This window comes from Acomys russatus, chromosome 24, assembly GCF_903995435.1.
Source record: "Acomys russatus chromosome 24, mAcoRus1.1, whole genome shotgun sequence".
In the NCBI taxonomy this organism is placed as follows: Eukaryota; Metazoa; Chordata; class Mammalia; order Rodentia; family Muridae; genus Acomys; species Acomys russatus.
Window position 1 is genome coordinate 51,500,251 of NC_067160.1, and position 13,576 is coordinate 51,513,826.

At 56.3% G+C, this 13,576-nt stretch overlaps 1 protein-coding gene across 1 annotated transcript in view; it reads left to right on the top strand.

Annotated features, from left to right (window-relative positions):
- The first annotated feature begins 8,699 nt into the window (after positions 1-8,699).
- Fibcd1 (fibrinogen C domain containing 1) overlaps positions 8,700-13,576 on the top strand; it is a 30,715-nt gene continuing 25,838 nt past the window's right edge. The window contains exon 1 of the mRNA XM_051166773.1: positions 8,700-8,909. Within this exon, the coding sequence (XP_051022730.1) occupies positions 8,838-8,909 (72 nt within the window). The 5' untranslated portion in view covers positions 8,700-8,837. The remainder of the gene's footprint in view (positions 8,910-13,576) is intronic.

Here is a 13,576-nt window from a genome sequence, read left to right on the forward strand (position 1 = left end):
GCAAGGACGCGGATGCCACACGCCCCCACAGGCACAGGCCAAGGCCGGTGTCAGGCGATGAGGCCTCTGCTCACCGGGCACTGGCTGCCTCGCGGGAGCATCAGAGTCGCAGACAGCTTGCACACAAGAGAAACCTAAAGGTGACCCTGAAGCAAGGAGGTGTCAAGATGGGGACACCACTGGGAGGAAAGGTGGCCGTCACAGGTTCAGGCACAGGCCTGTGGGATCCCAGAAGGCAGGTCGCCTTGGGCAGAAGTGAGGGACCCAAAGGGGTCTCTAAACCATTCAGCTCTCCTACATGTCTGTGGCTGAGGGTTGCCCCGGGGTCAGGGTACAGTTGCATGTTTTGGTGGTCTCTAATGGCAAGCGCTGAGCTGCACACGGCTGAATTCCCCCAGGCCAGAGGTCTGACAACACAGCCTGCCCCGGGCCACGGTAAATGGTGACGAAGTGACATGGCTGCACACGGACACGACCCCACTCGACTTATGCTGCCCAGGCACGGATTCCTAAGAAGTTTCTGTCTGGGAGCGCAGTGTGTATGTACACCGTCTCCAGCGATGACTGAAAGCACGGGCAAGGGTTGGGGAGCTCAGCTTACATCAAGGCCAAGGTTCAATCCCCAGCACTACATAACCCAAGTGTGGTGGTGGCTCAAGCCTGTAGTCCAAGCACTTGAGAAATGGAAACAAGAGCATCAGGAGTTCAACGTCATCCTTGGCCATGTAGCAAGTTCAAGGCTAGCCTGGGTTACAGGAGACCCTATCTCACAACAAAACAAAACATGGGTTTGAAAGAACTGCTCTAAATCGGTAACAAAGATGGTGTTTGGATGCAATAGTAGGTGATCTATATAAAGACCACTTGCCTCTGCTTGTGCATTAGTCAGCTATGGCAGTGACAATGCTGTGTAACAACCATTTCCAACACAGCAGCTTACTAAAATTGCATCTATCTCTCTGACCTGGAGCTCAACTGGGTTCAGGATTGTGGCACAAGTCTCTCAACTTTGGGAACAGTAGTTTCTCAGAGCCCTGAGAGAAACGCAGGAGTGACTCTTACAGCCTGGGCTGCCCTGGGCTCTGCCCTGTATTCTTTCCCCTGCGTTATCACTTATAGCCATAATGGGCTCTCTTCTGTCATGTTCACCACAATGGACTGTTTCCTCTAAAACTGTGAGCCAGAACATAGCTTTGGGTCCTTACACTGCTTCAGGTCCCAGCAGCAGGAGAACCGTGTGATACAAAATGCCCTTCCCTGTCTGCTGTCTGCCAGGCCTCCCTCCTGCCTCTGCCCCACACTCGTTCACATATCTATTTCGATCTCCCCAATCTGAGCTGCTCCATCTCCTGCAGTACAGCAGCCTCTTTAGTGGCTGCCCCAGATGCTCTTAGAGCCCATGCAAAACATGAGAGCTAAAGGGACTAGCAACAACGTCCTCTGGGGGCTGCTCCACCTACCCCTCTGCCGCCATGTCCCTGGGGCTTCCTGTCACGACTGGTATGAAACCTAAACATGTCCCCTGCCTTGTCCATTCTGCCTCTGACCTCATCTCTCCACTGTCCTGTCCCTAATGCCCGCCAGTTCTGTTGGGACCCCAGGGCCTTTGCACTTGCACCCTGTGTCTGGAGTGAGAGCTCTCCCTCAGCACCTCCCTCCCTTCTCTCCGAAGGGTACCACCCGGCAGCTCTTCCCTGGTTCATTTTCTCAAACACACACCATTTAACTGTAGCTAACATCGCCAGGCTTAAACTCCACATAGTAGCGCTTAATAAATATTTGCTGAAGGTGCTTGCCGGCAGATTGTCTGTGGGTGGGGAGGAGGCAGCAGAGGGAAAACTAGAGAGATGGCTCCAAGCGCTGAGGGGTCGCGGGGTTGGCTGCAACCTCTGTGAGGTTAGGATGTTGTTATGCCCAGTGACACCTGTCACTCCAGCTGAGGGTCTGAGTGGGACACAGAGCACAGACTCCCAGCCCTAAGGCCAGTTGGGAGACAGAATCCAGGCAGCTGTGCTTGAGAAATTGTGCCCCCTTGCAAAAGGGTTGTGTCATGGGAAGGGGCTGTGGGACTTTTCTCCCTGCAGGCGAGACTGGGGATGGGTCCAGCTGCGTAGGAAAGAAATCCAGCAGCTTTGGTGGGCAGGCAGTGCTGTGTTCTCGGCATCGATGGGGGCTGGGCACCGAAGCCCACAACATTGGAAGGAGGTGATGGACGTGCCCTTCCTCCCCACTGACACTGTTTCTTGGTGTTGACCTACACGTCAACCTCCTTGGAGGCACAGTGACAGCTGAGCTGCCCGCCCCACCACGGCACTAAGACCTACCCTCTCTGGCAGGCAACACTGAGAGAGGGTACCCATGGGGGCAGAGCTTTCCCTGGGGACAGACATCCGTCCCTTCAGTCTAAGGGTCCACACTGAATGAGGCATGCTGGCTGCAGGGGTGACAGGGTGAGGGAGCCAGGGGACTCATGCACCTGGGAGTGTGTCAGCACCCAGCTTCCCACTGAGCGGGAGGAGGGCGAGGGGGAATGAGCACCAATGAGCCTGGACACCACACTCTGCGAGCAAAGGTGAGCAGTGGAGCAGCCGCCACACACAGCAATTTGGCCAGTTCTTTCGGAGTTAGACACCCTGCCACTCTGTGCTCCCGCAGAGTGCCCAGGGGCTGTGCGTGAGGTGTGTGTGTGTGTGCCAGGAACGTATGCACAGGTGCACACGGCGGCTCCATTCCTTAACAGCCCAGGTGCCCACCAACATAGGGACGGGCAACAGCAGGGCCACAGGTGGAACACATGGTCAGTAGCAGCACTAGGGCAGTGGACCATGAGAACAAAGCCATTCCCTAGAACACAGCGAGTTCAAGGCTAGCCTGGGCTGCAGGAGACTCTGTCCAAAAGAGAAAAGGCAAGATAAACCATGAAGGTAATGTGAGCCAGTAGGAGTCCAAGGTGCCAGAAGTGACTACATCTTGATTGGCGTGATGGACGAAACTCCCCTTAAGATCTGCAGATTTAGATCTGGGGAGATGGCTCAGCAAGTAAGAACTTGGGCTGCTCTTCCAGAGGACAGGGGAGCAATTCCCAGCACACCTGTGAAGGCTACCATCTGTAACTCCTGTTCCAGTGGATCTAGTGCCCTCTTCTGGTCCCTGCAGGCACTGCACACACATGCAGGCAAAATACTCATGCGCATAAAAAAATGTTAAAACAAAACAAAACTGTACATTTGGAGTTGGGGAGGTGTCCCTTACTTGCCAGCATGAAGACCTGAGTTTGAGCCTAGAACTCACATAAAAACCCGGGCAAAGCTGGGTGTGGTGGTGCACACCTTTAAGCCCAGCACTCGGGAGGCAGAGGCAGGCTGCTCTCTGTGAGTTCGAGGCCAACCTGGTCTACAAAGAGAGTCCAGGACAGCCCGGGATGTACAGAGTACAGCCTGTTTTTGTCTCAGACAAAGTCAAAACAAAACAAAAACCCGGAGGAGATGTTGTGTGATTGTAATCCCAGCACTGGGGAGACAGGGAGAGCAGGGTCCCTGGGGCTCACTGGCCTGTCCTTCCTAAAAGGTGGGGCTCAGGTCCTAGTTAGGACTGCCACAGAGGACAAGGTATATGAAACCTGAAGAGGGACACCAGAGACCGACCTTTGGTGCCTGCTCCCCTCCCCAGGACTCACGCAAAGGCGAGACGAGAAAACTGACTCCACAAAGTTGCCCTCTGACCTCCACACCTCCTCCAAAGCCTGCCCTACCCTCTGATAATTATAAATAAGACTAAACAACTTAAAGTGATGAATCTGGACTCTGCCTGGAGAGCTTAAATTTACACTGTAGGGTTTACATGGTAAGCGGCCTCCAATGGACACTGTCCTCCATGGATTCCCTCCTCCCTGTGGGAATAAGGAGAGCACGCAGAGGTGGCCACATAGCAGACACTTAGACAAGCTGGCCTGAGGCACCCCGGGTGCTCCCTGTCCCTCCTGCTTGGGTTTCCTGCCTAGCGGTGGCCTCTGTGCCTCTGGGGTCCCCCGGCCCCTGCTTCTCCTCTTTCCTGCCCTCTCTTCTCCCAGGCTCAGGGGTGTTAACCTCTTGTGAAGCACTAGGCCTCCACCAGGCATGCTTTACTCAGCTTCCACCCTCCCTCCAGGGTGCACGTCTCTTTCTCCCCGACCCTCCAACACCCAACACTCCATTCGGACAGGTCCTTGGTTCCCCTGGCTTTCCTGTGCCTCTTACACTCTACTCTCTCCTCCCCAGTGATCCTTGGGTCTCCTGTGTGTGTGTGTGTGAGTGTGTGTGTACATATGCATGCCACAGCATGCATGTATCTTTGAAGATAAAGACTTTAATGGACCGGAAGCTTACCATTTTGGTAACTCGGGCCTGCCAGGGAGTCCTGGAGACCATGCTTCTACACCCCAGTGTTTGGAAATCCAGATGTGCTGCACCCGGCTTTGATGTGGGTGCCGGCATCCTCACATTTGCAGAGCCATCTCCATCTCCCCATCCCAGTGAACCTCTAATTTTGACACCCAAATGGCCCATCAGACTATTCTGTCCAATAAAGCCCAGCTTTCTTCCTGAGAGAAACCCTGACGAAATGTTGAAAATGATGTATCTCCTTCATGCCCTGTATTTACTGAGAATGTGTCCAAGGACCTGAGTGAAGTGTGTGGGACACAGAGATGGAAGGTGCGGTGCCATCCACATGTGTAAGCACTGTCCAGCTCCCGGGCACCAGCACTGGCTGTCACAGCTCAGCCTTGGCACATGCTTCTCCGGTAATGGTAACACGTGACCTGACAGATTTACCTCATGATGCTGAAGACGCCATCCCAGTGGACTCAGGGCATAGACACACAACAGCGTTCCCTCTGTCTCTCTCTGTCTCTGTCTCTGTCTCTGTCTGTCTGTCTGCCTGCCTCATATTCTCTCTCTCTCTCTCTCACACACACACACACATACACACACACACTCCCTGCTAATTCCTGCCTTTGATGGCAGTCTCTGGCTTGTCATCATGTTGACAAAGCAAAAGTAAAAAAATAAAAATTAAAAAAAAAAAAGAAAAAGAGAAAGAAAGAAATCCACCCTGTCATTTGGACTCCCCCATCCCTGCCCAGTTTGGCAGCCCCCACCACACCCCCGCCTTTGTATTATGAGTTTGTGTCAAGGTATGTTGGATTCTAAATTAAATGTCAGCCCACTGTACATTTCTGGCTCCAGTGCAGAAAATGAGGCGCTGGTGCTGGAGACCGTCCAGTTGCTCAGTTCCTTGCACCTAACCGAGAGGGTGACAAGCCCACTGAATCACTGCACAGTACCTTCCCATGCCAAGGGGAGCCAGGATGAATTTATTTTTAATGATAAATGTGACTGTCAGAAGTGAGTTGAAACCGCTTTACCAGAAGAGTGAGATGCCCTGGGCAGTGTACGGGGAGAGGCGGGTGGACGAGGGCCAGAGGTCCTGACCTCCTGGCCAGCGGCCCCCCAGGCCTCCAGAGAGGAGAGTATTTGACATGCAGCCGGCGTTCCGGAGCCCTGCTGCATACCAGCTCTGGGAATGTCGTCAGGCCGACCAGCAAGCATTGACATTGAGTTCCAGCAGGGGCACAGCCCAGGATTCGAATTCTGGATCTACCAACCGCTGTGTGCTCCGGGCCAACCTCTCTGAGCCTCAGTTGCCTGTCTTTAAAGTGAGCATAGTAGCAGCATTCACAGGTCCGGAGAGGAGACCGTGCCTGTCTGTTGACACTGCAAATGAATGGTGCTCGGCATGTGAGAAATCCTTACTGAACAGGGTCTTGTCATTAGCTGCACTGTGTGACCTTGTTAGGTGAGTTATCTAACTGTATTTCTGAGCCTGTTTCATCGTCCATGAATGAGGGTGGAAGTATCTCCAATCAGAGGGTCGCTCTGAGAACCCCGGTCCCCAGCACAGGGCCGTATGGAAGGGTAATGCTCCACAGATGACAGCCAGTCCAGGGCTGGGTTGCCACTCTTGGTCCCCGGCCACCCTTCCTCATCTCCTCTTTCTTTCTCTTCACTTCTATCTTCACTGCTCATCCTGTACCCCTGTGTGTGAAGGTACCCAGAAGCCATGTCCTCCCATTGCACTGTAGTGAGGTCCCTGGGGAGGACAGCTACCTTGGGCCAGCTGACAGTCTGTGACTGATGGATCCTGGCTCAAAAGGAAGGGTAGGACCTGGCCAGACTCTCTCTCTAGAATCTCAGGCCGACTGTGGCTGCCTGACAATTGTCGTTATCATACCCAGAGGACTGTGGGAAGAAGAAGAAGAAGGAGAAGGAGAAGGAGAAGGAGAAGAAGAACCCTGAAAAGATGGGGAGCTAGAGTGGAGGGACCAGGGTGCCCCACAGTTCTGGATTAAGTCTTTGTAGCTGGTGAGTCCCAAAGCCCTGCCTTGTCCCTGAGCTGGCTAAAGGCTGCTTCCAGAGTGGCCAGCCGGTTCAGCACAGCCAGAGTTGTCCCTGATGCTTGGCCCCCACCCACCTGGTAAAAGGCCACAGAGCATGGGGTAGGTGTTGGTCTGCTCTGGGGCCACTCCCGGGAGCTCCTCCGTCATTGGTTCATCTCATTCACACATCCCCGTGGGGCTCACAAACCTGTGTGCACTGGGTGAGTTTAGTGTACGGGGACTGAGGGGGGGGGGGCTCCTGCCAACCCCAGTCCACCACAGGCCCTTCTAGTGTCACCAGAGCCAAGAGCACAGTTGCCGAGTGAGTGGTGGTGGGGTAAGGCCCACTGCTCCCCCACCTGCCCCCCATCTGCACCCCAGCGGGAAGGAGAATTGAGGATTCATGCTGAGTGGGTGACAGGTCCCACCAGCAAACACTGCCAGGAGGAGCCGCTAGGTGGCCCCCGCTTACCTGTCCTTCCACAGACCCAGAAGCAGACGTCCTGAAGGCTCACCAAACTCACCTGCTCAACTTCACCGTCTCCGGCTCAGAGCCCGGCTTCGCTGGTCTAACCGGCAAAGCAGCTTCCTCAGAACCAAACATCTCCTTCCTAAAGAGGCTGACCGCTCTCCTTGTGGACCCCTTCCCCCATTGAGGGTTTTTAGTGCACACCTGGAGTCAAAATTCTCTCCTGGCGCCGTGGAATCAGACTTGGGATCCCTACACCTGCTTCCTGTGAGGGGCCTGGGGAACCTCTTGCTCTGCTTCCTCCGTTTGTTCAGTGAGGAAAGTGGGACTTTGAGAGAGCATGCAGTCTTCCAGAGATGTACAGCAGGGAAGTTTGAACCCTTAGCTCTCCTCAGATGCTTAGGTATGGTGCCTGCCTCAGAGCCCCGGAAGAGCCCTTCAAAGTGAGGTGCTGCTAACACTTTGGCTACAAGAGGAAACTGAGTCAAGAGAGGTTCAGTGAAGGGTGACCATACAGTTTTCTGCTTAGGCCTGAAGTCTCTCTAGTCCCTCTTAGATGGTGAGGGAGTGGGGAGGGGGCAGGGTGACACAGGTGCATCCCGTGGAACCATCTCCCGACCCCAGCCTGGGGTTACTGGTTAGTGGGAAGCTAGGCTGGGACCGCGGGAGATTCAGCCAGCGGCAAAGCCGGAAGTTCACGCAGACAGTGGGATCCAGGTTCTGGCGGGTGACTGTCTGAGAGGGCATGTGGCCACAGCGCCTAGCTCCAGCTGTGATCCCAGGGGCCACTCTGCCTGTGTTAGGCTCGGGCCCCACCCTCACAAGGCCTGCTCCACGCCTGCCAGGAGCCTAGAGGGACGAAGACGGGGCGACAGACTGGAAGCCTGTGGGAGAGAGACGGCGACAGTGCCAGAGAACAGCACGGCGGCCAGAGCGCCCCGGAGCCGGAAAACAGCTTTAAGGAGTGGTAGGGGGCCCCCCGGCGTCTCTGCGGAACTGGGGGAAGGGCGGCCGGCGGGGCGCTGCGTGGGGCGCGTGGGAGCCACGCGGTCGGAGCCACAACAGCAGCTCGTTAACCGCACAGATTAAGGACTTTGTCAATTACCTCCGAAGGCTGCTCGGGCGGATTAAACGCTTTTAAAAGTGCTGCAGGTGGGAGGGACGACTAAGAAGCCCCCACTGGTGGCTCAGATCCCTCCTCCTTCGGTCAGGATAGCTCCAGGCCAGCTTTGGGGAGGGAGGGAGCGACGGCAGGGACTCCAGGTGGGCGGGTGCAGTGGGACGTGCAGGAGCCGGGCTGTGGAGTCCAGGACTCCAACACGAGACCCCGGGGCTGGAGACTGGCGGGCCATGCGCACACTTGCCCGGGGACCTGGATCTCTGGAGCCCCGCTAGGGGCACCGGATCTCCGCTAGGCCCTTTCTCAGGGGGTGATCGCGGCACCTGGGGACTTAGGCGAGTCCCGCCCAAGAGGAAGTTTGCGCGGGGCGCTGCAAGGCGCGCAGGCTCCTCGGGGAACCCGTGGCTACTGTCGCGTCCGCTGCCGCTAGCTAGTTACCCCCAACCGCAGCCGGGCTGGAGCGGGAGCCACTCTTGAAGCCCGCGGGGCGCGCGCGCGCGGCCAGGAAGCCGCGGGGAGCAATAAAAGGCCCTGAGAGTCCAAGACGGAGAAGACGCGGAGACTGAGCCGGGAGGAGGAAGGCGGAGGGAGGAGCGCGCGGCAGGCGCGGGAGCGGGACGCGGGGACCGCGCGGCGCGGGCGGCTCTCCGAGGCTCGCGCCCGCGTTCTCCGCGCTCACACACGCTCACACGCAGCCTTGCTGGCGGCCGCCGCTCCCGGGCAGCCCCGGGTCCCCAGCGCCGAAGGGGCCTCCCGCGAGCGCAGCGCACCCCGCGCCTCGCTTTTGCTAGGCAGTGCCCCGCTCCCCACGCCCCCGCGGGTCCTGCAGGAAGATGGTCCACGAGCGGTGGAAGACCGTGGGCGGCGCGTCCCAACTTGAGGACCGACCGCGCGACAAACCGCAGGTACACACGGACACTGCGATGTGGATGGGGGCTGGAGTTTGGGGAGCTTGTGCAGGGTGCGCGGGTGGGAGGGGGGGCACCTGCTCTCCTTCTCCCTTAGGGGAGACTTGAACTCTGGGCTCCCTGCAGAAGGCACGCACTGCAGCCGGTCCCCACCCACCCACCATCGGAGACCCCTGAGCTCGCTGGTGCAGAGGGGAGAGAGGAGCCTATAGCTGGTTGTGAACCAGCCCTTCAGTTGGGGACAGCAGCGGACAGATGAGTCCTGTCCTCCCCACTTGCAAGTCCTCACCCAGTATATCTTCCCGGGCTTCAAGAGCAAGACCTGCTCCCAGGTCAACCCCTGATCTCCCTCTTTACCCAGATACCCAAATTCAATAAGAAGCCTATGCGCTGGGATTCTCTGACTTAAAGACCAGGAGGACAAGGCTCAGAGAGGTCCCGCTGCAGCCAGAGGCCACGCAGCCGTACTGGGATTTGAACCTGGGTCTACCTGATCCTCTCTCCCTACTGCCTCTACAGGGACAGTGAAGTGTCCCGGCTTGGAGGGTGCCCAAGGCTGTGCACTGCACCGCCTGGGACAGAGCAGGGAGGGGCTGCTGACGGGCTGGGCATCGAGATATCCCAGGCAGAGGGGTGGCCGCAGGACTGCCCCAGGCTAAGCCATCAAGGGACTAGGATAGACAGGCTTGTTGAAGAGGCCATTCGCCAAGGAAAGCAGATAATGGGGCTGCGCCGCCGTTTTAAATTTTAAATTTCTCCCAGACAGATGTCACTGGGGAAGGAACAGTGAGAGTTTGCAACCAGAGAAGGGGTGGCAGGGGCGTGCGTGTCCACCCCTCACCATTCAGAGCTGCCACCTGCCTCTCCTGCAGGAGTGACACTGGTCTGGCAAGGGGGACAAGCTGTTCCCACATCACAGATGAGGCCCCGGGAGGCTTCATATGCCTGGGCCACACAGCGTGTGGACCAGAGAGCAAGGGCTCCACTATTCTTCTAACCCGAGTCTCTCTCAATCGTGGCCGGTCCCAGGGTGGTCTGTACCCCTTCTTGACTGTTCCTGTCTTCACTGTGTCCCCAGGTGGCAGGGCCCTCCCTGCTGAGACCTTAGAGGAACAGTGGAAACTTCAGGGCTGCCCCTGCTTGGCCCAGACTCTTCCCTCCTTTGGTACCTTATGGGTCCTCGCTGCTTGTTTTTTTTTTTTTTTTTTTTTTCCCACCCAGGGCCCCTATCCCAATTCTAGAGACCCTTGCTCTTTTGTTTGATCGGCACCACCAGGCCCTCAGCACATGCCACACCAAGAAAGAGCCCTCTTACTTGTTTTACACAGGGCTGGAAAGAGACAGCCTCCTCTTGGAGGCCTACCTGGATTCCCCGGGTTCTTGGTCCAGGCAGTTTTATTGTTGTTGTTGTTGGTTCTTTTTTTTTTTTTTTTTTAAACAATGGGGTCTCTAGATCCACCCCACTTTTCCTGTAGTCACAAATTCCCCCCATTGCCCGCCCCCCCCATAGGTCCCCCCTGCCTAGGCTGCCCAGGTCAGGGGTGAGGGCCAGCTGCTGGAAACTTGGCAGGGAGAAATATGAGGAAGGGTGGGAGTTTCTGGGGAGTCTGCTAGAGATGGGGCATCAAGGTGTGCTGGGCCAGGTGTGGTCTCCCCAATTCTGCTGCCTCTTCTAGCTGTACCAGGCAGAGCCCAGCTGGTTCTATGCTGGGTATGGGGGTACCAGTTACCCCCTCCATCCTCCTATAGTGACCGACCCAGAGTGCACCAGGCTGTGGCTTGTGCCCACTGCATGTTCAGATGAGAGACTGTGTCTTTCCTTTGAGCAACATGGAGAGAGTAGGGGGTGGGAGGGACAGAGGTGTGCCTCAGCTCCCCTGGGGCCTGCCACCCTGTTGCCAGTTATATCCCTGTCACTGGTCACTGGCAATGCTTGTGTTCCCTCCGGGTGCATCTGTGAAAGAGGCCAACCATTCCCTCTTCAGCTCACCCCACCTATGCGGATGTGGGGGAGTCAAGTGAACTTCTGGTGTATTTGCAAACCTCGGAGCACTGTGGTTCTCCCAGCAGCCTGGTCCTTGTCACAGCTTTCCACCTCCTTGCTCCCAGGCTGGGATACCTGCACACTTTGTCCCCACTGGAACCAGGTGTAGCTACTCACACCCTTGCTGATCACGATCACGTCTTGGTCACATCACCCTAGGTGGCTGGCACATACAATAGATGAAACACCTCTGGGGCTGAGCTCTCTCTGGTAGGGGGACCAAACCTGTGTTCTCTAGAGGCAGATGGGGGAAAGGGAAGGGAGGGAGGGAGGCAAGGAACCCTGGTTTTTCCATGAACCCGCTGCTGCTTTCCAGAGCTTAGTCACAGGCCTAAGATGCTCTTACCTCTCCTCTCCTGGGGGGCCACTCCTGGGGACCTCCTTGGGCCTGCTCTGCCTGGCTGTGTTTCAGAACTGTCTCCTCATTAGATGGATGACCTTGGCCAAGTGGCTGACTCCAGCTTCATTAGAGTGACGAGAAGGGGCAGGGAGACACAGTGCAGCGCTGTTTGTCAGGTATTCAAATAAAAGACGCTAGAACTACACATGGACTTCCCGTGAGGTGTCTGTAAGATGTCACCCTGAACCGTCTCCTTGGAGGGAGGGTGGCTTCTTGCTGAGCAGACCCCTCAAGTTACCCTCTGGCAGTCAACCTGCCAGCCATGCCCAACCCTGTGTCTCAGTTATTTCAAAACTTCTAGGAGCATTCTAGAAAAAAAAAAAAAAAAAAAAAAAAAAAAAAAAGCTACTCTGGGAAGTCTTTCCTGGTGTCTAGCCTTAATCCTTGCTGATTAAATTCATCCCATGGCTATTTATGGAGGCCCTATATCACACCGGGGGAATGTAGCCTCTGCCTCAGGGAACATAGACTCCCCTGGGGACAAGCCCACAAGTCAGGAATGACCACAGGCCGTGGTGACTATACCGTACAAGAAAGATTTCTGTTTCTTCTCATTCGCTAGGGTTTGAGAAGTCACCACATCAGATTTGGGGTGAGGAAGGAAGAGACCACTGGAGGCACCCCACTTCAGTATGACCTGCCTGAGTTTCCCAGGCCTGGCAGAGATGGGCAGGGAAAGTCACCTAGAGCTATTGATGACATTTGGCTGAGAGGGGCCTCGGTAGGTGTGGCCCCGGGAGAGGAGCTGCAGACACCAAGTGTGTGCACTTGGGGATGCTTATGGCTGAGCTTCTGATGTCTGGGGCCTGGAAGGGTGTAAGGGGCCCGTCTCCTGTCTACACTGTGTTCAGGCCAGGGGCAACAAAGTGAGAGCCAAGCCAAGGGTTCCCCAGGGAGTGAAAGTGTGGGTGTCTTGAGCCTGTAGGAAGCATGGTGCAGGCGGCTCCCACTTCGTCGGCATCGTTGTCCCTGCCACCTTGGGCACCTTTAGTGGCTGCTCCTAGGACATTCCAGGAAGCCAGAGCTCTCCAGTGCGGAAGTCAGCAACAACGGTCCACTCTAAGCAGGAGGGCTGCGGCTCCCAGGAGGGGAGGCGGAGTGGCTCTCCCTGGCCCACAGGAGACTCATTCCTGCTGACAGTTGAGATGGGCTCTCTGCCTCAGACCCGTGAGACTGTGAGTGACAGTAGGGTGGGGGTGTTCATCAGGATGCCTTGGTATTGAGCCTTTTCCTCCAGATCCCAAGTTCTCAAGGGCTGGTGACACCAAGAAACATCCTCAACAAATGTCACCTCCCAATGAAGGTGTTCTGGGAGGCGCCTGCCTCCCTCCGGAGGCAAACCCCACTTAGCTTTCCTTTGGACAATTGCTTTCTTCTTCTTCTCCTCCTCCTCCTCCTCCTCCTCCTTCTTCTCATTTTTACTTATTTTGTGTGGAGGGGAGCAGGGTTACACATACCACTGCGCATGTGTAGAGATCAGAAGACAATTTCTGGGAGCTGGTTGGTTCTCTCTTTTCCTCCTTTACACGGGTTCCTGGGATTGAACTCGGGTTGTCGGCCTTGCCAGCAAGCACTTTGCCCTGCCAACTGTCTCCCAGGGCGTGACAGGGCTGTGTAGGTAGCCACTGACCTCTACTGCAGGGATCAAAGACATCCTTTAAGCTGGGAGTGCATAGGCCTCCAAGCCTGTCTCCCGACTCAGCCTTCGGTCCCTTCTTGGGGGACCATACCTCCTTGTCCTTGGGAGCTCTGTGCTCCCCACCCATCGAATGAAAGGGCTGGGGTGCACCTTGGCATTGCCTGGCCTAAGACTGATTAATAAGCTGCAGCCCGAGGCACAGCGTTGGCCGCCTGGCCCAGGCCCTCTTATTATCTTGGGCAATTCCTCTGCGAGGCACGTAAGCCGCAGCCTATAAAAGCGAACAGCTCTTCATCTTTAAGGTTGATCTCTGAAGACTAATTCTCCCAGAGTGAACTGCTCTTTGTCGCTGAGCTCCCGTGCCACACTGGCTCCAAGGGACCCTGCAACTCCCTCTACCCTCTCTGTCTCTGTCCCCTCTGTCCCCACTCCCCTGGGGAAGATGTGTGCTCAATCCATCAGGATGAAGGCCTGGAGATCCATGGGGGAGATGTTGAGCCCCCACCCCACAAGCTCGACGTGAAGGGGGGACCTCAATGCCACACAATCAGAGGACAGGGCTTGGAGATGCTCAGGGCAAG